This window comes from Bos taurus, chromosome 9 (genome assembly GCF_002263795.3).
Source record: "Bos taurus isolate L1 Dominette 01449 registration number 42190680 breed Hereford chromosome 9, ARS-UCD2.0, whole genome shotgun sequence".
NCBI classification, from domain to species: Eukaryota; Metazoa; Chordata; class Mammalia; order Artiodactyla; family Bovidae; genus Bos; species Bos taurus.
In genome coordinates, this window is record NC_037336.1 from 87,284,186 (window position 1) to 87,307,126 (window position 22,941).

General features: G+C 46.0%; 1 protein-coding gene and 1 long non-coding RNA gene across 2 annotated transcripts in view; one reads left to right on the forward strand and one right to left on the reverse strand.

Annotated features, from left to right (window-relative positions):
- Positions 1-4,720: 4,720 nt before the first annotated feature.
- Positions 4,721-22,209, reverse strand: LOC107132787 (uncharacterized). Its single transcript, XR_003036445.2, has 3 exons — positions 21,929-22,209; positions 20,189-20,273; positions 4,721-7,331 (listed from the first exon to the last, which is right to left on the reverse strand). It is a non-coding gene; the product is annotated as an uncharacterized lncRNA (long non-coding RNA).
- The window catches only part of PPP1R14C (protein phosphatase 1 regulatory inhibitor subunit 14C), a 91,067-nt gene continuing 89,083 nt past the window's right edge, over positions 20,958-22,941 (forward strand). The window contains exon 1 of the mRNA NM_001078068.2: positions 20,958-21,364. Coding sequence (NP_001071536.1) covers positions 21,050-21,364 — 315 coding nt within the window. The 5' untranslated portion in view covers positions 20,958-21,049. The remainder of the gene's footprint in view (positions 21,365-22,941) is intronic.

Here is a 22,941-nt window from a genome sequence, read left to right on the forward strand (position 1 = left end):
AACCTGAAATATATAGGTCTTCCTCAAATATATCTTTTTTCTTTTTGGGTAAATCCAATTCTTTGTAGATCTCTAGATTTACGATTTAAAAGAAAAAGGCACTCCATATTTTTTTATATCTAGATCACACTTAAAGCTCCCCAAATGTTGGCCTCATTAGTACAGTTCAGTATTTTTAATGTGCGCAGTAGTGCTTAGTGATCTAAATAAAATCCCTTATGATTATACAGTGGAAGTGAGAAATAGATTTAAGGGACTAGATCTGATAGACAGAGTGCCTGATGAACTATGGACTGAGGTTTGTGACATTGTACAGGAGACAGGGATCAAGACCATCCCCATGGAAAAGAAATGCAAAAAAGCAAAATGGCTGTCTGGGGAGGCCTTACAAATAGCTGTGAAAAGAAGAGAAGTGAAAAGCAAAGGAGAAAAGGAAAGATATAAGCATCTGAATGCAGAGTTCCAAAGAATAGCAAGAAGAGATAAGAAAGGCTTCTTCAGCGATCAATGTAAAGAAATAGAGGAAAACAACAGAATGGGAAAGACTAGAGATCTCTTCAAGAAAATGAGAGATACCAAGGGAACATTTCATGCAAAAATGGATTCGATAAAGGACAGAAATGGTATGGACCTAACAGAAGCAGAAGATATTAAGAAGTGGCAAGAATACGCAGAAGAACGGTACAAAGAAGATCTTCATGACTAAGATAATCATGATGGTGTGATCACTCACCTAGAGCCAGACATCCTGGAATGTGAAGTCAAGTGGGCCTTAGAAAGCATCGCTACGAACAAAGCTAGTGGAGGTGATAGAATTCCAGTTGAGCTCTTTCAAATCCTGAAAGATGATGCTGTGAAACTGTTGCACTCAATATGCCAGCAAATTTGGAAAACTCAGCAGTGGCCACAGGACTGGAAAAGGTCAGTTTTCATTCCAATCCCAAAGAAAGGCAATGCCAAAGAATGCTCAAACTACCGCACAATTGCACTCATCTCACACGCTAGTAAAGTAATGCTCAAAATTCTCCAAGCCAGGCTTCAGCAATATGTGAACCATGAACTTCCTGATGTTCAAGCTGGTTTTAGAAAAGGCAGAGGAACCAGAGATCCAATTGCCAACATCCGCTGGATCATGGAAAAAGCAAGAGAGTTCCAGAAAAACATCTATTTCTGCTTTATTGACTATGCCAAAGCCTTTGACTGTGTGGATCACAATAAACTGTGGAAAATTCTTCAAGAGGTGGGAATACCAGACCACCTGACCTGCCTCTTGAGAAACCTGTATGCAGGTCAGGAAGCAACAGTTAGAACTGGACATGGAACAACAGACTGTTTCCAAATATGAAAAGGAGTACGTCAAAGCTGTATACTGTCACCCTGCTTATTTAACTTCTATGCAGAGTACATCATGAGAAACACTGGGCTGGAAGAAGCACAAGCTAGAATCAAGATTGCTGGGAGAAATATCAATAACCTCACATATGCAGATGACACCACTCTTAGGGCAGAAAGTGAAGAAGAACTAAAAAGCCTCTTGATGAAAGTGAAAGAGGAGAGTGAAAAAGTTGGCTTAAAGCTCAACATTCAGAAAATGAAGATCATGGCATCCGGTCCCATCACTTCATGGGAAATAGATGGGGAAACAGTGGAAACAGTGTCAGACTTTATTTTGGGGGGCTCCAAAATCACTGCAGATGATGACTGCAGCCATGAAATTAAAAGACGCTTACTCTGTGAAAGGAAAGTTATGCCCAACCTAGATAGCATATTCAAAAGCAGAGACATTACTTTGTCAACAAAGGTCCGTCTAGTCAAGGCTATGGTTTTTCCAGTAGTCATGTATGGATGAGAGTTGGACTGTGAAGAAGGCTGAGTGCCGAAGACTTGATGCTTTTGAACTGTGGTGTTGGAGAAGACTCTTGAGAGTCCCTTGGAGTGCAAGGAGATCCAACCAGTCCATTCTAAATGAGATCAGCCCTGAGTGTTCTTTGGAAGGAATGATGCTAAAGCTGAAACTCCAGTACTTTGGCCACCTCATGTGAAGAGTTGACTCATTGGAAAAGACTCTGATGCTGGGAGGGATTGGGGGCAGGAGGAGAAGGGGACAACAGAGGATGAGATGGCTGGATGGCATCACCAACTCAATGGACGTGAGTTTAAGTGAACTCCAGTAGTTGGTGATGGACAGGGAGGCCTGGCGTGCTGTGATTCATGGGGTCGCAAAGAGTCGGACACGACTGAGCGACTGAACTGAACTGAACTGAACTGTAGTGCTTAGTACTACAATACTATTAACAAGAGGTGATCATAGTCTATGAGTATTACATTAGCAAGAGTAGCTTTCATGAATGAGGTGTGACTATTCTAGTGACTATGCAGGAGTCCTCGCATGTGATCACGAGCAGGGGCACTTTTGTCTCTCGTGGTCCTTAAGTTTCTCTCGAGGCTTAGTCCTATCCTTGTTCAGGCTGAAAGAACTAGAAGATTTTCTGGTTATTTGCAGTTTTCTTCTGGTCACTTTCAGGGCCAACCTAAAAATTAATATGCTTGGGTTGGTATGGTATTAAATCTTGAACCTTCTCTAAAACTTCTTTCCTGTTCATCCATCCAGGATTAATACGTGAGCACAGGGTGAACTTCTGGAGTGATGGAGCCAGTATGCTTTTGGAGCGTTTGCAATAACACTTAGCTGTTCTAATGAACACATGCTGTGCTACTCATCCAGAAGCAGGTGCATAAGCGAAGTGTGCGGCTCATGGGCCAGATGGAAATAAGTGACGCATAAAATCCATGCATGATATTTGTTTCCCAGAAAAGTGATGCATCGACTAAAGTTTTCCTGAATAGCTTTAAGACATCATTTAATGCCAATAAAAGGTCTGCTAACTAGCTACATCCTGGGACATGTCCTGGGGGTGATCTAATGAGTCTGTAAATAGTCTGTAAACAAACATGATCCATGTATAATCTTAGCGTGAATGAGCCACACTAGCAAAACTCCCTCATTCCCGTTCTAATTTCTCACGTGCACTCAGAAAATTTACTAAAACCTCCAGGAGGTTTGGCCAAAGGAAGTTACGAGTCTTGACCCTGCAAACAAAACCATTGCTGCTGTCGTCTTGCTTGTTTGCTTAAAATTTAATCTCATTTATGGTCATTCAAACCATAGCCAGGGGAAATGTGGCATCTGGAAAGATAGCTATTTAAGGAAACAAAGAGTTCAGCTTTTAAAATAGGCCATAGGAATGTATGTGCAATCACTAACTTTCCCTCTTAGGAAGGCAAACCAGCACTGTAGGTGTCTCCCAATGAATACACTATGATCGACACCTTGGCCATAGGATGTTAATATCTGAAAGGATTGTCTATGCCTGCCTGACTCTGGGGAGAGAGTTGAGTAGTGAGAGCTCTTTGGGTCTGAATAGCAGTTTCATGGAGGAGGATGTGCAGTGCTGGAGTCTCAGGTTTGGAGGAACATGAGTGAGCTATGACCCGGAAGAGCTTTCCCGGCAGTGACTCAGCGGTGCTTCTTCATCTCAAAATGATGCCCAGACACAGTACTCACATTCAGTGGCTCCTTCGTAAACATTTACTGGAGGAGGAACTCCTAGTGAGAGGCTGCATTGTGTAGATGGGGCTACACTGGCTAGCTCTGCCCCTTATTTCCTGTGTGGTTTTGACAAGTTACTTAGCCTCTCTGTGTTTCCATTGCCTCATCTGCAAAATGATGAGTTGTTGTGAGGATTAAACAGTGGTTCAGCTGATAGAAAATCTACGTGCGATGCAGGATACCTGAGTTCAAATCCCTGGGTAGGATCTATCCCGTGGATAAGTGAATGGCTACCCACTCCAGTGTTATTGCCTGGAAAATTCCATGGGTGTAGGAGCCTGGTGGACTGCAGTCCATGGAGTTGCAAAAAGCTGGACACGACTGCGAGACTAACATTTTCACTTTTGTTTTCTTGAGATGTAAAAGAAACAATTATGATAGTAATTGGCATTTAGCAGTGTTATATAAGGGTTGCTGTTATTACAGTAGAAGTATTAATATCCTCCTTGAATGCTGACTTTCAGAATGTCGAAGTGGTTCTCCATATTTCATAAGCTCATTAGAAGAGTATAGAAGAGTTATAGCTTATCGAGATGATATTTTCATGTCCAAATAGCATTTGATATTTAAATATCTTGAAGTTTTTTTAAATTAACATATGCAGTCGAGTACTTATTCATTAAATTTACTGCTTGCCAAATTCCATGCTAGGTACTAAAGAAACCAAGCAGATACTGAAAGTTAATGTGTTAGTCACTCAGTTGTATCTGACTCTTTGTGACCCCATGGACTGTAGCCCGCCAGGCTCCTCCATCCATGGGCTTCTCCAGGCATGAATACTGGAGTGGGTAGCCATTCCAGGGAAACTGAATGGTAAACGAAGTCATTCTTTGTTTTTCTTCTAAGTTTTTATCATCTAAATCCTATTGGTTAAAAAACATTTCTTTTTTTGTCCAGTCTCACAAATTTTCTGAAACCACTTTGACTTTGTATCTTAAATATTTACACTTTCATAAACTAGTCCTCACAGGACCCTTTTGCAGCCTTCTTTGGCTTACTAACAAAGCTTCCATTAAAGAAGAAATCAACTGACGTTCAGTGTATTTGTATAAGAATAATTTCATTTTTTTAAATAGATTAGATTTATTTGAAACAGACATTTGAAAAAAGTTCTAAGTGCATTATTTTGACTTGTTTATTTTTCCCCCATAGAGTGAAAAACAGAAGGTGTCTCAACATAGCAGGAGAGTGGGTGATTGAGGGTGCCGAGGCTGTGACCCCTGGGAGGTGCCTCCAGCAGGGCTGGCAGTAGCTGACACAAGCTGTCACTCCCTCTTCTGGGTTCATGAATGCCATGTACCTAATGGCATTCTTCTTTGTAGAGTCTGCATGCCACCTCACAGCCCAGCTCCAAGCAGAGCACTAAGTAACTCCCCCAGGACACAAGGAGTCTTCATTTGAGGTGAGACTTGTTTTCACCCCAAGTCTGCAGGAGACTGTGGTTAGCAGTCAGGTACATGCTTACCTTTAAAGGCTCCGTATCAGTACCTAGTGCTGGGGTAACTCAGTATTACAATCTGGGTGGCTTAAACAATAGAAACACATTGTCTCCCAGTTCTGGAGGCTCCAAGTCCAACACTGGAGATGAGGCAAGGCTGTGCGCTCTCCAAAGGCTCTGGGCGAGGATACTTCCTTGCTTCTTCTAGCTTCTGATGGTCCTGGCAATCCTTGGCTTGTAGGGGCAACCCTGTGATTGTCACCTCACGTGGCGTTCTCTGGGCGTCTGCACTCTGTCTTCCTCCAGACACGGTGTGTCTGTATGTCTGTGTGGCCGTGTCTCTTTTCCTCTTGGAAGGACAGCAATCAGATTAGGCGCCCACCTACTTCAGTATGACCTCACCCATTACATCTACAGTGATCATATTTGCAAATTCAGCCACATTTGTGGAGCTGCTGGTTCCAGAGTGTGGGGAGGTGTGGGTTTAGCACCCAGGACATTGTGGGTGCCTGTGGGCTCTGTGGCAAGATTGTCAGGTGAGGCAATAGGCTCGTGGTTCTAAGAAGGACTTGAATTTAGTGGGCAGGAGCACTATTCAATCTGGTACGGGCTCTTTGTCTTCTGTCTTCATCACACAGCTGGCTTTTCCCCAGCGGTAGTTGCTGGCTTGGTCTTGGAGGGTAACAAAGAGCGCTGGCATGGGAGAGAGGGGGCACAAGTGACGGGCAAAGGCCATGAGAGGCTCTGTCTGCGGCAAAGGGTAGTGATGGTGGATGAGATGCTTGGAGTATGCACCTGGGAGAGGTGGGGCCTGCACACTAGGAAGAAGGACGCATTTCACCTACTCGCAGCTTGGTTCACAGCTGGATCAACCCACAACTGCCGACTGCCCTGCTTACCATCCCTCCTCCACTGCCCCCCTCCCCACCCCGCATCCCCTGTGTGGGGTCTAGCTTGTTCCTCTCCCAGCCCGACTGATTGTACAGGACCAACTAGGGGATAGGGACTTCCCTGGCAGTCCAGTGGTTGACACTCTGCCCTTCCACTGCACAGGTTTGATTCCTAGTCGGGGAACTAAGGTCCTGCCTACTGTGGGGCCAAAAAAAAAATGGGGCATACAGCACAGTTGGTAAGTTAGATTCTGACCCTGTTTCCTGAAAAGTCTCCACATTTCTTGGTTCACCAGAATCTCGAATTTACTAGAAGTTTTATTTTCTAAAATGTCAGCCACACTCACAGTCACAGTCCTGCAATATCTATGGTGACAGATATAGTCGTACCTGGAGGCTTATCTTCACTCATTACGCTCTGCAGCATTTCTGGGCTTCTCTGTACAGAACCTCTTTCTAAGGGTTCAGACAGCCAAAGGGCATCTGTGGAATTTTTAATAATTCTCTCTCTCCGTGGGTTGAGCAGTTGGGGCAGAGAAGGTTAATGCCACTTATTACTTATTCTACAGCTTATTGCCTTGCAGTCTAAACTAAGGACATTATGCACACTCACTTCTTGCCTCATTTTCTGGGCAGTAGCATTGTTGTGGCACCATGTTATAATTTTGCTTGTTTTTCAAACATAACGCATGCAACATAGTAACATAGATTTTTCTGTTATCTTAAACATAAAAGCTGGAAAGAAATACCATTCTCTGCTTTTTTCAACATATTATGTTTCCTAGGATCATCATAATTCTCTGCACAAGGTTCTGACAGACCATTCTCTTCTTGTTAAAATAAAAAATTTTTTCCAGTTAGGTAATTAGATTTCTTGGTGACATGATCAATTTACATATTTATGTAACTTTACAATTATGTCTGATCCTTTTATTATTCCACAACTGAGATGTTTTTGTCTGTCCATAAAGATCCATTCTTTTTATATTTCGAAACAATTGCCAAGTCACACCACCAGTTTCAAACTGTACCGTGAAACTCATACTGTGACTGAATAGTCATTTCTATAGAAATCAACGTATTTGATTAAGCACTTATGGAGGATTGAGGCTGCTGCTCCTGAGGTCTTTGTGGAGCAAAGCCAGAGAGAGTAAACAAGAGTGAGAAAGAACAGAATAAGGCTGAGAACAGAGGGCAGAGTCTGGGGAGTCATGAAGCTTGTCCCCAAGTGGTCCTGGGCCGTGGCCCCCCACCCTTGCTGCACAGTGGACTCACCTGGGAACTTTCAGCACTGATGCCCAGGCCTGACCCCCAGAGACATTGACTTCATTGATATGAGGTGGACCAGCATCAGATTTTCATCCCACGTGTCAGGGAACCGGAAACTGCACACCTGGTGGATGCCATATATAATTGCCAATTGATTTCAGAGCATCTCAGTTCTCGAAGTAGAGAAGGGGAAAGGAAAAACTTCCTTCCTCACTTAAAAATAAAACTTGACTACTCCAAATCTGGAACCAGACTAGAGATCTCTGTGAGGAGTGGGTTTATGGTCCCTTGAACTCTGCTTGTGCTCCAAGGCTCTCTCACAATGACCCTGGCTCCACCAAGCCAAGCTCCAAAGGAAGGAAAGGGGATGCTCCATGTCTATAACTCCCTGGCTCAGTCCTAGGCTCACAGCCTGGCCCTCAAGGGCCTGTGCAGAACTGAGGAGGCTGGGACTTCTGGGTAAGGTCTTACTAATGACCAGACTGGAAGGTAAAAGATAAGATCACAGTTCCACTACCCAAAAAGTGAAAGGTTGTTGTTGAATCACACGAATACACCGGGATTCTTGGCCCCCGGAGGAGAAGAATTCAATCCGGGGCCAGAGACGAGGCTTGATCGCTCAGAGCTTTTGTGTAATAAAGTTTTATTAAAGTATAAAGGAGATAGAGAAAGCTTCTGACATAGGCATCAGAAGGGGGCAGAAAGAGTACCCGCTTGCTAGTGTTAACAATGAAGTTATATACTCTCCAGTGAATCCAAAGAATGTCTGGAGGTTGTAAAGACCTCATCAGACCTACTCCCATAATTTACATTTTAAGATAACAGAATTAGCCAGAAGGTTTAATCCAAAGACTGTCCTTAATCCAGAGTCTGTCCTCAGGCAAGATACATTACTGTTATATAATCCTAAGGAATGTGGAGAAAGAAAAAAAGTTTGTCCTTTCTTCCTCCTTGAGAATTCCAGACCCCTCTCTCTTTGGGGACCCCTAGACTCCCTATCAACCTGCCTAGGAAATGACTCTATCAAAAGCCTCAGGGTGGAAGGCAGGGTCTCTAGCAGCTTGGTTTCTTTCTCTTTCAAATGAGTGGAACTGTCAATCTTGAAGGTAGGTTATCTGCAGGGTTGGGGGCAGGTACTTAATGAGATAGCATTTATAATATAGCATCTGACACATCATTGGGTATCAGTGATGAGGAGCTTTGGGGATTATAAGATTCAAACTATTATAAACCTGTGACACCTGCTTCAGATAAGACTAGCTTGGGACCTGCTAACCTGGTTGTGGGTTCACTTCCCTCTTCAGTTCAGTTCAGTTCAGCTTAGTCACTTAGTCATGTCCAACTCTTTGTGACCCCATGGACTATAGCAGGCCAGGCTTCCCTGTCCATCACCAATTCCTGGGCCTTGCTCAAACTCAAGTCCATCGACTCAATGATGCCATGCAGCAATCTCACCTTCTGTTGTCCCCTTCTCCTCCTGCCTTCAATCTTTCCCAGCATCAGGGTCTTTCCCAATAAGTCAGTTCTTTGCATCAGGTGGCCAAAGGATTGGAGTTTCATCTTCAGCATCAGTCCTTCCAATGAATATTCAGGGCTGATTTCTTTTAGGATGGACTAGTTTGATCTCCTTGTGGTCCAAAGGACTCTCAAGAGTGTTCTCCAACACCACAGTTCAAAAGCATCAAGTCTTCGGTGCTCAGCTTTATTTATGGTCCAACTCTCACATCCATACATGACTACTTGAAACACCATAGCCTTGACTAGATGGACCTTTGTTGACAAAGTGATGTCTCTGCTTTTTAATATGCTATCTAGTTTGGTCATAATTTTCCTCCCAAGGAGTAAGCATCTTTTAATTTCATGGCTGCAATCACCATCTGCAGTGATTTTGGAGCCCAGAAAAATAAAATCAGCCACTGTTTCCACTGTTTCCCCATCTATTTGCCATAAAGTGATGGAGCCAGATGCCATGATCTTAGTTTTCTGAATGCTGAGCTTTAAGGCAACTTTTTTACTCTCCTCTTTCATTTTCATCAAGAGGCCCTTTAGTTCTTCTTCACTTTCTGCCATAAGGGTGGTGTCATCTGCATATCTGAGGTTATTGATATTTCTCCCAGCAATCTTGATTCCAGCCTGTGCTTCTTCCAGCCCAGGGTTTCTCATAATGTACTCTGCATAGAAGTTAAATAAGCAGGGTGACAATATACAGCCTTGATGGACTCTTTTCCTATTTGGAACCAGTCTGTTTTTCCATGTCCAGTTCTAACTGTTGCTTCCTGACCTGCATACAGGTTTCTCAAGAGGCAGGTCAGGTGGTCTGGTATTCCCATCTCGTTCAGAATTTTCCACAGTTGATTGTGATGCACATAGTCAAAGGCTTTGGCATAGATATACCCAGCCCCTTTGCCTTGTGCTGGAGCCCACTGTAATGCAACGCAACACACAGTACAACACGACACAACGCAGTGAAGCCAACAGTCCTCAGAGACATACAGGAATAAGAGGCGGATTTTTTTCTTTTTTCTTTTGTTATTTTCAAAACATAATTTTATGAATACATTTATTTATTTGTTTTTGACCGTGCTGGGCCTTCGTTGTGGCTCAGGCTTTCTCTAGTTGCAGTGAGTGGGGACAACTCTTCTTCGGGGTGTGTGGGCTTTCATTGTGGTGGTTTCTCTTGTTGCAGAGCACAGGCTTTAAGGCACAAAGGCTTTGGAAGTTGTGGGTCCTGGGCTCTAGAACACAGGCTCAGTAGCTGTGGCACACGGGCTTGGTTGCCCAGAGGCATGTGGGATCTTCCTGGATCAAGGATGGAACCCACGTCTCCTGGATTAGCAGGCAGATCCTTTACCACTGAGCCAGCAGGGAAGCCTGGGATGTGGATTTCTAAAGGAAGGAGTCTTGTGCCATCCTCCATAGCACATGGTGGGCAGAGTGCAGAGGCTACACAAGCTTCTCAGAAGGTGAAGCTTCTGGGTCACTAGAATCAGCCCTGTTCTAACAGAGATTTCCAGAGGAGGAAGTGAAGACCAGAACCTCATTCTCCCAAGCTGGAGGGCAATGCCCCATTATTATTGCTATTGATATTATTACAGCTATTAGAGTTGGTAAGTCACTCATCATGACAACATGGGACCTGTGGCACAGGGATTTTCAGAGGGTTGTTCCTGAGCTGGTGCCAGTGGTTGGTCTGGTCTGTTTCTGGGTCATGGCAAGATAAGCACAGAACGTGAGAGTAGACGTTTGAAAAATTTTAGAGACAACCGATGTTGCCAGGGGACCAGTGGTACAGACAGGGGTCAGACAGCAGGGTTTGGAGCAGTCTGAGCGCTGTGACACTTGCTTGGTGAGTCGAAGATGACACTGGCTGCAGATTAGCTGTGCACGTGTATATTGTCACCCTGCTTATTTAACTTCTATGCAGAGTACATCATGAGAAATGCTGGGCTGGAAGAAGCACAAGCTGGAATCAAGATTGCCAGAAGAAATGTCAATAAACTCAGATATGCAGATGACACCACCCTTATGGCAGAAAGTGAAGAGGAGCTCAAAAGCCTCTTGATGAAGGTGAAAGAGGAAAGTGAAAAAGTTGGCTTAAAGCTCAACACTCAGAAAACGAAGATCATGGCATCCGGTCCCATCACTTCATGGGAAATAGATGGGGAAACAGTGGAAACAGTGTCAGACTTTATTTTTCTGGGCTCCAAAATCACGGCAGATGGTGACTGCAGCCATGAAATTAAAAGACGCTTACTCCTTGGAAGGAAAGTTATGCCCAACCTAGATAGCATATTCAAAAGCAGAGACATTACTTTGCCAACAAAGGTCAGTCTAGTCAAGGCTATGGTTTTTCCAGTGATCGTGTATGGATGTGAGAGTTGGACTGTGAAGAAGGCTGAGTGCCAAAGAATTGATGCTTTTGAAGTGTGGTGTTGGAGAAGACTCTTGAGAGTCCCTTGGACTGCAAGGAGATCCAACCAGTCCATTCTGAAGGAGATCAGCCCTGGGTGTTCTTTGGAAGGAATGATGCTGAAGCTGAAACTCCAGTACTTTGGCCACCTCATGCGAAGAGTTGACTCATTGGAAAGGACTCTGATGCTGGGAGGGATTGGGGGCAGGAGGAGAAGGGGACGACAGAGGATGAGATGGCTGGATGACATCACTGACTCAATGGACGTGAGTCTGAGTGAACTCCGGGAGTTTGTGATGGACAGGGAGGCCTGGCGTGCTGCGATTCATGGGGTCGCAAAGAGTCGGACACGACTGAGCGACTGAACTGAACTGTGGAACCATGCCTTGGTCCATGATGACCTGGTCCTTTACCACACACAGATGGCCTGAGGTGGTAGCCTTTGGAATCATTTCTCATTTTGCAGATGGAAAAACAACTGCTCAGCCCACGGCAAAGTCAGGTGAGAGGAGAACTGGAGTCATCATCGGACTTCACACCTGATTCCTCAGCCACTGTCTCATAACAGCCTCAAACCAACAAGGTGTTGAAAAGCTGAAACTAAATACTGAAAGGGGGTTAGAGCTCCAGCTGGTGTGTGGGCCCTGGGGAGAACAGAGAGACAGTTATTTCTTTTGTTTACTATGGAAACATAGTAAAAACCCTGGAGCATCTCTGTAGAGGGGAGAAGTGTGATTTCCTGTGATTTTAAAAGAACAACCACCACCAGATTGAGCCTATACTGAGGAGGGATGGGAGAGACCTGTATTTCTGTATATTTGTATTGGAGAGCCAAGGAGGGGGAAAATAGCATATAGCCAGAAGTGGAGATTAGTTTCACTCATTCCCTATTTTGGGGCACCTAACATGTGGTAAGCACACTGTTCTTGGTGCTGAGAATATAAACTCCAATTAGCCACCTCCTCCTCTTTCAGAGTTTACAATCTAGTGGGAGGGACAGATGACTTAACAGACACCTTCTGCTGACAATGAGAAGCCTAGTGCTACTACTGTTTTGAAAAATGAAAGTGAAGTCGCTCAGTCATATCCGACTCTTTGTGACTCCATGGACTGTAGCCTGCCAGGCTCCTCCATCCATGGGATTCTCCAGGCAAGAATGCTGGAGTGGGTTGCCATTTCCTTCCCCAACTACTGTTTTAGGAAGTGGAAAAAGTGAGTCCCTGCCCTCATGAAATTTACATTTCCGGTGGGAGTGTGAGTCAGTTAACAAGTACAGATGCACTTTTCAAGAAGTCATACGAATAAGAAGGAGAAAAGAAAGTGATCAAGGAGTGAGAGGATGCAAAGAGGAGGCCTGTTGAGGAGGTGACCTTGGAGCAGAGACATGATCACAAAAAGGCTTGATGGGTGATGTGACAGATGGTGGCCAATGAGCAGACATGAGAGCAACACCGAGCGGAGACCAAGGACATCTTGAAGAGCTTAGTCCAGGAAGTGAGACCTGAGATGATCCTGGAGGGGGTGAGGGGTCAGCCTGGCACCACGGGGAGCTCAGTAGGGGTGTATAGGCACAGGTAAAAGTTGCTGGTGAGTGTTCTGTATTTGGGAATCCACGTTCAGTGAGATGTTGGGCAGAGTGAGGTATGTATGTGTATGTGTTGGGATGTGGCATGTTTGAACAGATGCTGGAGCAAAAAGCAAGGGCCAGAGCAAGAAAAGCCTGTGTGCAATGTGAGGTTGTTCATACTTTAGCCTGAAAGAAATGGGGGATATGGAGGGATTTTTTAAGCATAGGATCTTGATCACATTTGCTTTCATAAATCTGTGGGAGCAGTATAGAGAACAGATGGAAGGCAGGTCATGAAGACAAAGTAGAACACAGGAAACATCCAGGGGAGAGTGTGAAGACCAGAGGAGGAGGCAGATCTTAGATCCAGACAAACACGGGACCATAACGATGTGCTTATTGATTGGACAAGGTGGACAAGAGAATGAGGGAGATGGTTCTCAAGTTTCTAGATTAAACAAAGAAGTGAGTGGTGCTAAATAGTCCTGGCAGAAGGAAACTAGGAAAAGGAAGTAGGTCCTAGGAAGTCGGTGATGTCATTTAGAATTTGTTAATTTGAGGTGACTTCAAGGCATGTAGGTGAAGGCGCCAACTGAGTAAGCAGTGGATATGTGTGTTTGCCTCCATTTATTGGAACTTCTTGATGGGAATGCTGAGTCTGCTGTGTCATGACTGGAGCAGGTTCCCTGTGGAGATGTTTCCCACCGTTCTGTCCACATCCCTGGAGTCAGGACATGCCTATGGCCGTAATTTCTCTGCGACATTATTGGCACTATGGTGAGTTCTCTCTGCGGTGTTCAGGATCCCTTCACACCTAACAGCAGGCACTGTTCTAGGTGCTTTTTCTCCAGGTGCCCATTCTCCCTCAGAACAACCTGGGAAACAAGAGCTGCTGATCCTTTTATGGATGGACAAATGGAGGCACAGCGAGGTTGAGTAACTTGCCAAGGTCACACAGTGCCTAAGCGGCAGAAGTGAGGTGGAGTCGCTCAGTCATTTCAGACTCTTTGTGACCCCATAGACTGTAGCCTGCCAGGCTTCTCTGTCCATGGGATTTTCCAGGCAAGAGTTCTGGAGTGGGTTGCCATTGCCTTCTCCACAAGCGGCAGAGGTCAGATTCAATCCAGGCACTTGGGATACGGGCTTTGTGCTGGGTTTGTTGTTGTTGCTGTTGTTGTTCAGTCACTAAGTCGTGTCCCCCACGTGGACTGAAGCACACCAGGCTCCACCACCCAGTTCTATCCTCCAGTTCACTATCGCCCTGAGTTTGCTCAAATTTGTGTCCACTGAGTGGATGATGCTCTTTAACCATCTCATCCTTTGCCTTCAATCTTTCCCAGCACCCTATTGTTGCCCTGAGGCTGGAGACTCTACCAATCCCTGATGGCCTTCTGTCTTTACCCTCCAGGGACTCCCCCATTTCCTGAGGGAGTGTGGAGGTTCAGCAAAGGCCCATGCTCTTGTTCAGAACATTCCTTTTTAGTTCTTTTGCAGCACTTCCAGGAGGATCACACTCAAGTTCTGTGTCAGTCATTTGGGGTCAAAATTGTTGACCAGAACACTTCATTTAATAGTGACAGAAAGAGAGCACTGGAGAAATAAACCATGCTGGAGTGTGCCAGGATTGATGCTCGTAGGTATGGTTCTGGCTGACAGCAGCTCTTTTCTAATTCTGGGTTGCAACCCTTTAGTAGGTTGGGAAATCTGTTTAGGAGATTGTGAGCAGCAGTCTTTAAAAATAATAGAACAGAATAGAATAGGATGTGTCAGAGTGTATTACATGTAATATGGGTAAGTTATGTGTGTAGACGTATATTTAGGTCATGCCAGAAATGTATTTCTTATTGTGGTTTGTGGTAAAAAAATGTTTGAATGAACTGGGCTAGAGTAGCCTTTACTGTGCTAACCATCCATGACCAAAACAACATTCACTGTACTGTTTTGCTCTCAAATGAATTGCGATCAATATATATTTGTGTTGTTGTTACTTAGTTGCTAACTCAAGTCCGACTGTTTGTGACCCCATCGATTGCAGCCCACTGGGGTCCTCTGTCCATGGGATTTCCCAGGTTCTTTACCACCGAACCACCAGGGAAGCCCCCTGTATCTGTGTACTTTAACAGTACACATACTCGCATAGTGCATGGGCACTAAAGCTGATGTACCTGCAGATCTAAAGCTTGGACCAGGATTCTGCTGGAGATTGTTCATCTGGAGAGGCTGTGACAGGTGGATGGTAGGTTGTCAAAGTAGAAGATTCATTAGGGGACAAAGTCACCTTGAGTGAGCGTATGAATGAATAAAGAAGCAGAGGGAAGAACCCTGGAGAACCGCTTACCTTGAAGGTGGAGGTGTAGGAAGAGGAGTTCACCAGAATCACTGTGATGGGCTTCCCCGGGGGCACGAGTGGTAAAGAAAGTGAAAGTGAAAGTCGCTCAGTCGTGTCTGACTCTTTGAGACCCCAAGGACTATACAGTCCATGGAGTTCTCCAGGCCAGAATACTGGAGTGGGTAGCCTTTCCCTTCTCCAGGCGATCTTCGCAACCCAGGGATTGAACCCAGGTCTCCCGAATGGCAGGTGGACTTTTTACCAGCTGAGCCACCAGGGAAGCCCCGTGGTCAAGAACCTGCCTGTGATATAAGAGACAAAGAGACACGGGTTTGATTCCTGGGTCTGGAAGATCCCCTGGAGGAGGGCATGGCAACCCACTCCAGTATTCTTGTCAGGAGAGTCCCAGGAACAGAGGAACCTGGTCACAAAGAGTTGGACATGACTGAAGCAACTTAGCATGCACGGATGCACGGTGATGGAATAGACAGAGGTGGGAGCAAAAGCAGGAGGATGTTGGCCAGGAGAGATTCAAGATTGTCAAGTGTGGCAGGAGCTCAAAGTAGAGAAGAACTGAAAAAGCACAGACTGAATTGAGCGACATGGAGACCTTGCTTGGCAACGGTGGCAGTCACACTGCAGAGGGCTGAGTGTGAGCGAAGACAGTGATGCTGGGAAATGGACAACTCTTCCAGAACACTGGACAGGTAAAGAGGGAGGGCAGGAGGCCATTGGCTGGAGAGGGGAGAATCGGCTTCTCTCAAGAGTTTAGTCTCACAGAAAAAGACAAAATATTTGATAAGTGAGGCTTACAGGAAGCCACAGGGATACTTGATCTTTGTTAGAAGGGATGCAATGAAGCTATGGGTTTCTCCCCCTGGTTTTCATCAACTCTGAACTGTCACATAAGAATTTCTGTTAATTGCTAAGACAAAGAACTGTGACAGTGACTGTTGTTGATTCTGGTTATTTATGCAAATAGTGGCTAAGTTCATTTAGGAATTATGATTTCAAATTGTAGTACAATCAAATGCCCAGAATTAGGAAAGGAAAAAAAAAGTCAGTAGGGGAAGGGGAGATGAAGTAGTAGCCAAAAGGAAACTACACTTATATAGGTTAACAATATCACTTCCCTTACTCCATAAAGAATAATGAAATAATGGATTATATTCTGAAAACTAAAAATACTGTGAACAGTTGATAGAATCCCAAGGAACAGATGATATTTTCTCTACTTTTATAATGAAAAACAGACTTATTAAGTTACTTTTTGTTTGTCTTTTTGCTTTATCGCATCTTTGAGAGAAATCAGGGGCAGGCATCATATCACAGACCTGTATGAGTCAAGATAAGATTCTCTGTTGAGGTCTGTAGTTTTAGGGGCTGTAATTATCACAGTCTCAAGGTCGATTCCCAAGTATTGCATAATTATTGCGACAATTAGCCTTTAAAAAATAAGGAAATTGGGTTTAAGTATGAACATTTGTATTTCAGTCCTTCTTTCCTCCAAGAATGAAGAAAGCCCTGGGACCCTTGATTTTCACCCTTTTCTAACAATCTTTAGCTAGGATTTTTCCAGTAGTCATGTATGGATGTGAGATTTGGATTATAAAGAAAGCTGAGCGCCAAAGAGTTGGTGCTTTTGAACTGTGGTTTGGAGAAGACTCTTGAGAGTCCCTTGGGCTGAGAGGAGACCCAACCAGTCACTCCTAAAGGAAATCAGTCCTGAATGTTCATTGGAAGGACTGATGCTGAAGCTGAAGCTCCAATACTTTGGCTACCTGATGCAAAGAACTGACTCATTTGAAAAGACCCTGATGCTGGGAAAGATTGAGGGCAGGAGGAGAAGGGGACAGCAGAGGATGAGATGGTTGGATGGCCTCACTGACTTGATGCACATGAGTTTGAGTAAGCTCCCAGGGAGTTGGTGATGAACAAGGAGGCCTGACGCGCTGTGGTCCTTGGGGTCACAAAGAGTCGGACACGACTGAGAGACTGAACTGAACTGATTAATTGTTTTTGATTAACCGCCATTAAAAAATTATTTACATTAGAAAAGAAAGGGTTTGCCCTGAACAAATTTATGCATAAGTCTTGTAGATAATGAATTTAAATATTCATCTGTGTAAATGGTTTCTGGCCTGGAAATGATTCCCTTGCTCCCAAATACTTTGTCTTCAGTATTTGAAATCTGCAAAAAATAGTAATTCTATGATCCATCAAGATTTGAACATTGAGTTTTGATTATTCAAACATGGAGAGTTGTGTGTGTGTGTGTGTATTTGTGGTGGGAATGGGGCTGTGCAGTTCACCTTGAATGTAAATTATATCCTGGGGACTTCTCTGGAAGTCCAATGGTTAAGACTCCCAGCTCTCAATGCAGGGGATACAGATTCGATCCCTAGGCAGGGAATTAAGATCCCGCATGGCCCACAGTGTGGAAAAACAACGACAAAAAGATGTCCATGGTATATTCTTAAGTTAAAAAAAAAAAAGGTAAATTATGTTCTGGGTAGAGCTATAGGATTTATAGAAAGAGGAGACTATTGTTTAGTTCAACTTATAATTCCAAGTCAAGGTGACTCATTTGGGCATCTGAAGGTCAGTGTACCTCTGGAAGGAGGCTGACTCCTCCCTGGCTATTTTTCTACAAGTTAGGATGAGAAAACTCTAAATTTCTTCTTAAATGTCTCTTAGTACTTGTCACTTTTGAAGTCATGAAAGTGAAAGCTGAATTTTAAGCATAAAGGAAAAAGCATCTTATACAGTGAGAAAAAACTGGCACAAGAAATTCTCAGAAAGAACTTAGCGAATTTTTATAAATCCTTTGAAGTTATTCTCGAATGACTGAATTCATTGTCCAAAGACTCAAAATAAGGAGTTGGAATTTCCCACTCTTTGCCACACTCCTGATCCCAGGCATAGTTTTCAAAATAAATGGGAATAGCCAGGCCCCAGTGCCAGAATGAGGCTGAGGTTTTATATAGTTTCTCCGTCATGAAGTACAATTTTAGCTGTTTTTGTTTTGAACGAAATTCTCTTGGTTAGTCCAGTTGGTTAAAGCTGGTGCTCGCTAACTTGAATAAGTGCCAGATGTCTAGCGGGAGACAAGCTTAGTCTCTCTCTGGGTTGGGGGGAGAGTCTTGTTGATCACTGCCTACCCTCCTCTGCCTCCTCAGCCTGGCTGACAAAGCTCCTTTTTGTTGATGTGCTTGCCCTCTTGGTTATGAGCACAGGGTTTAAAATGATCTACCCCCTAAGGCAGGTGGGGGTGGAGGTCATGGGGAGAATTCTCAACAGTCTCTAGGAGCAAGTCAGGGTAGCTTTGTCTCCCTTCTCCATGAGTAGCTGGGTAGGAAACCTACCACCTTAAGGACAGTTGGCCTCTTCCAGGGGGCAGGGATTTTAGCCTCAACCCCTTCTAATTATGAGAAGGGTCCAAGACCTAGGGACTTTCCAGGTGGCACAGTGGTAAAGAATCCCCCTGCCAATGCAGGAGAAGCAGGAGATGTAGTTTCAATCCTTGGGTTGGAAAGATCCCCTGGAAGGGGAAATAGCAACCTACTCTAATATTCTTGACCAGATAATCCCATGGACAGAGGAGCCTGGCAGACTAGTCCATGGGGTCACAGAGTTGGACAGAACTGAAGCGACTGAGCATGCATGCATCAAGACCTATACCAGTCACCTTTTTTTCCCACACAATCCCCACTAGATCTTTCTTTTCATTCTGCAAGGCCAGACATGTCCCAGTGTTGAACATCAGGCATGGAATGCTTTAGGAAAATCCCTTCACAGTCATGTTCCGGCTGGAAAACCCCAAACGAAAGAATAAAGCAGACACAAACATGGGTAGAGGAAACCAGGGAACCAGAGGCAAAGCCAGAAGAGTCAGTACAAAGCTCTGGCCACTTTTATTTCCAGTGTCTTTAAGTCTTTATAGCTGTGAGTCTAAGGGCCTAGCTAGAATCCTCTCCATTGAAGAAAGGGTTCAGAGGAAATTGACTTGATTCTTTATCTCTGAGAAACTCGGGTAGTTGCTAGTAACCTTTGCTGCTGTGCTGTCCAACTCTTTGTGGCCCAATGGACTGTCCACCAGGCTCCTCTATCCATGAGATTTTTCAGGCAAGAATACTTGAGTGGGTTGCCATTTCCTTCTCCAGGGGATCTCCCCAGCCCAGGGATTGAACCCAAGTTTCCTTTGTCTCCTGCATTGGCAGCCAGATTCTTTACCACTGAGCCACCTTGAGAAGTGCCCAGTAGCATTTAAAAGAATTTTGTACAAGCAACTTACTTGTGTTTGAGTATCTTTATGATTTTTTTCAATGGTCTGAACAGAAATGTATTGTTATGTACCAATACCACATAAATATACGTCTCCCAATAATTTTATACACATACACACGCAGTTTTCTGCTTATAACTTCTGCTCCATCTCCTTGCCCTAAACCTTATAAGAAACTCATTCATTTATAACTTTTCCTGGATGTATAGGTTGGTCATAAGTTTCCTTCCTGACCAACCTAGACAGCATATTAAAAAGCAGAGACATTACTTTGTTAACAAAGGTCCGTCTAGTCAAGGCTATGGTTTTTTCCTGTGGTCATGCATGGATGTGAGAGTTGGACTTAAAGAATGCTGAGCGCAGAAGAATTGATGCTTTTGAACTGTGGTGTTGGAGAAGACTCTTGAGAGTCCCTTGGACTGCAAGGAGATCCAACCAGTCCATCCTAAAGGAGATCAGTCCTGGGTGTTCATTGGAAGGACTGATGTTGAAGCTGAAACTCCAGTACTTTGGCCACCTGATGTGAAGATCTGACTCTTTTGAAAAGACACTGATGCTGGGAAAGATTGAGGGCAGGAGGAGAAGGGGATGACAGAGGATGAGATGGTTGGATGGTATCACCGGCTCAATGGACATGGGTTTGGGTGGACTCCAGGAGCTGGTGATGGACAGGGAGGCCTGGTGTGTTGCGGTTCATGGGGTCGCAAAGAGTCGGACATGACTGAGCGACTGAACTGAACTGGCTGTGTAAAGTTTTAAAAGTAGTCTCTGCCGTTATTTTCCTAGCTAAAAGGAGGTTGTCTGGCAATGGTATTGAGAGAGGAAAGGCGGGCCATGCAGGGAATACTACAATACCAGAAATGGAAGACCGGGAACCAGCAGGAACTCACAGAGAAAGATTTGCGTTCCCAGTCTCTTGCCCAAGAGACAGCGAGTCTTCCGACCTTTAGATATAAAGATACCTTCATGCTCTGCCTATGAAGAAACAAGACACGGTGTAAGAGGAGAAAAACTGGTCTGGAGAGTATTTTTCAAGCGCGGGATTGCCTCATGGCACAAACATCGCCTAGTCAATTTTCTCACAAACCGAGGGAGAAAGCTGCATGAATAGGGATGGGTGTTTGGAGCGGTGGGGTGGGGCCAGGAAGGGAGGAGACATGTCCCCGCTCTCCCAGGAGGCGGGAGGGAGAGGAAAAACCTTTGCCAGGGACCTGCGGCTCCGTCCCTTCCCGCGTCGCCTGCCCCCCCGGCGGTCGCCAGTCCCCCGGTAGCGCTGGCCAAGGCCGGGGGCGACGGTGGGTTTCCTGCGCTTCGGGACGGCGGGAGAAGAGCAATCCTTGTGTCCCGGAAGACAGAGCACGGTCATCCGCGCAGAGGACCATCCCTGGCAGCAGACCCTCGCCAGTCCTCCCGGTGTCCACACCCCGGCGCCCGCGTCGTCTGCGCGCCCACATTCGCTCCGCCGCGCGCAGCTCCCACGCCCCTGGCTGCTGCCTACCAGGCGAGGGATCCGCCTCCCCGGTTGGACCGAGAGGGTCCTCGGCGGCGTCTTTAAGGCTGCGTCCCCGCCCCTGCCTCCTCCCCACCCTCCCCCGCCCGCGCTCCTCCAGACCTCCCCGGAGCTGGCGGCTGCGAGGAGCAGGTGCCGGCGAAGCCCTCGCATGCCGCTGCCCGGCCCGAGGTGGTAGCGGCGCCCGGCGCTCCGCCTGCCCTCCTCCGGGCCGCACTTCGGCTCCTACGCGCGCGGGGACATGTCGGTGGCGACGGGCAGCAGCGAGGCGGCCGGCGGGGCCGCGGGCAGCGGTGCGCGTGTTTTCTTCCAGAGTCCCCGGGGCGGTGCCAGCGGCAGCCCGGGCTCGAGCAGCGGCTCGGGCTCCTCCCGGGAGGACTCGGCGCCCGTGGCCACCGCGGCTCCCGCCGGGCACGTTCAGCAGCAGCAGCAGCAGCAACAGCGGCGCCACCAGCAGGGAAAAGTGACGGTAAAATACGATCGCAAGGAGCTTCGGAAACGGCTCGTGCTGGAGGAGTGGATCGTGGAGCAGCTGGGACAGCTGTATGGCTGCGAGGTACCTGGGCGCGGGGTCGGGAGGGTCGCGGGGCGGGGGGCAGGCTCGCGCACCTGGTTGTGCTAACACAGGAATTCTCCAGGGCTCCGGCTCCCAGCTGCGCGCCGCCCTGGTTCCTGGGGACCGAGGGCTGGGAGCGAGACGCGGCGCGTTCTCTCCCCAGGGTGCCCTCAGGTGCCAGGGCTTACCCTGCTTAGATTCAGCTGCCTGGTGCCCAGAGAGCTGGGGGCCCCGTGATGATTGTGGGTAGGTCGGGTCTTGCTCAGCGCACTGCCTTTCTCCCAACCCCGGGCTCTCCTCGGCTTCAGGGGCAGCTTCCCAAAGTGGGGCTCGGAGGGGCTCACCCAGCTGCGCCCAAGAACAGGACTCCTTGCTAGGATCCTGGCAACACCGAGTTTTGTGGAAAGGGAGCAGGGAAGAGACTGAAAGCCGCTTCACCGAGAGGAGAGGTTCTGGGGATCCCAGAGGCCCCCTGCGTTCTTGAAATAATATCACAAAACCATAAGCTGAATGCTTTCCCTGTTCCAGCCAGCCCCGACGCGTGTCCCCACGATTTGTCCTTACCTTACCAAAGCTGCACGCGTTGAGCTTTGTTGAAGCAGGTTTCTTTCTTCCTACCCAGTTTCAGTTACTCCCGTTGATGGGCGCAGAATGAGAGCCTTGGGCAACCTGGAAGGGTGCGGGGTGGAGGAAGGGAGCCTGCGGGTGTGCTGGGAATTCCCCAGCTCCCCCTCCGCCGCTACATTTACTTCCCACAGTTCAGGGGCAAAGCCTGTACGCAAGCCTGCCGCGTAAGGAGAAATGGTTGATGTATTTTTGGAGAAATATTAAGAACAAACTGTAACAAAACTGTGCTTACCGAAAAATGACCTAAGCTAAAATGCTCCCCCAGGAGTCTTCTTAATGGCAGTAATTATAAATGAAGTATTCTACTTCTCTTAAGGGAGTGGAGTTTGGAAAGGGTGGAAGGATGAAGAGGGTTAATAATTAAGGATATGGCTTCTGAGTTAAAGCTGGGTTTGCGTTCATCCGGCTGTTACCCTCTTCAACAAAAATGAAAGCCAGATGAACCCACTGGCTTTTCCTCTGGTTTGGATTTCACACATTTTATGGCCTATTGTGAATACCTATTTTCCTTAATATTCTCATCGAGCGAGGAAACAGCGTTCTCATTACGAACTCCTGATGAATGATTATGATATAATGAGGCTTGACTATATGACTAATGGGCTTGTAAAAATATATTGTTCCTCCAGCCCAGCTCTTATAAAAGCATTTTAATTGCATAAATAAAAACTGGCCCAAATCCAAAGTGTTTATGGTGTTTTTTAAATAGAAAGTTGGCAAAACTCTTTAAAGAAACAATATATTTTATTTCGACAGGATTACTGTGGGGGTGGATGGAAGACTCAGTCTTGCCTCTGTAGAATCCAATTAGTTTTCATTTATTTCATAGTAGTCTTTATGCTCCCTTTTGGGTTTAGAGAAGATTTGGGTTAATAGAGAAACTACTGTTGAAATTAACCATGCTTTAGTAATGCTCCTTTTATGGCAGACCAATTACATATAGCTTGGGT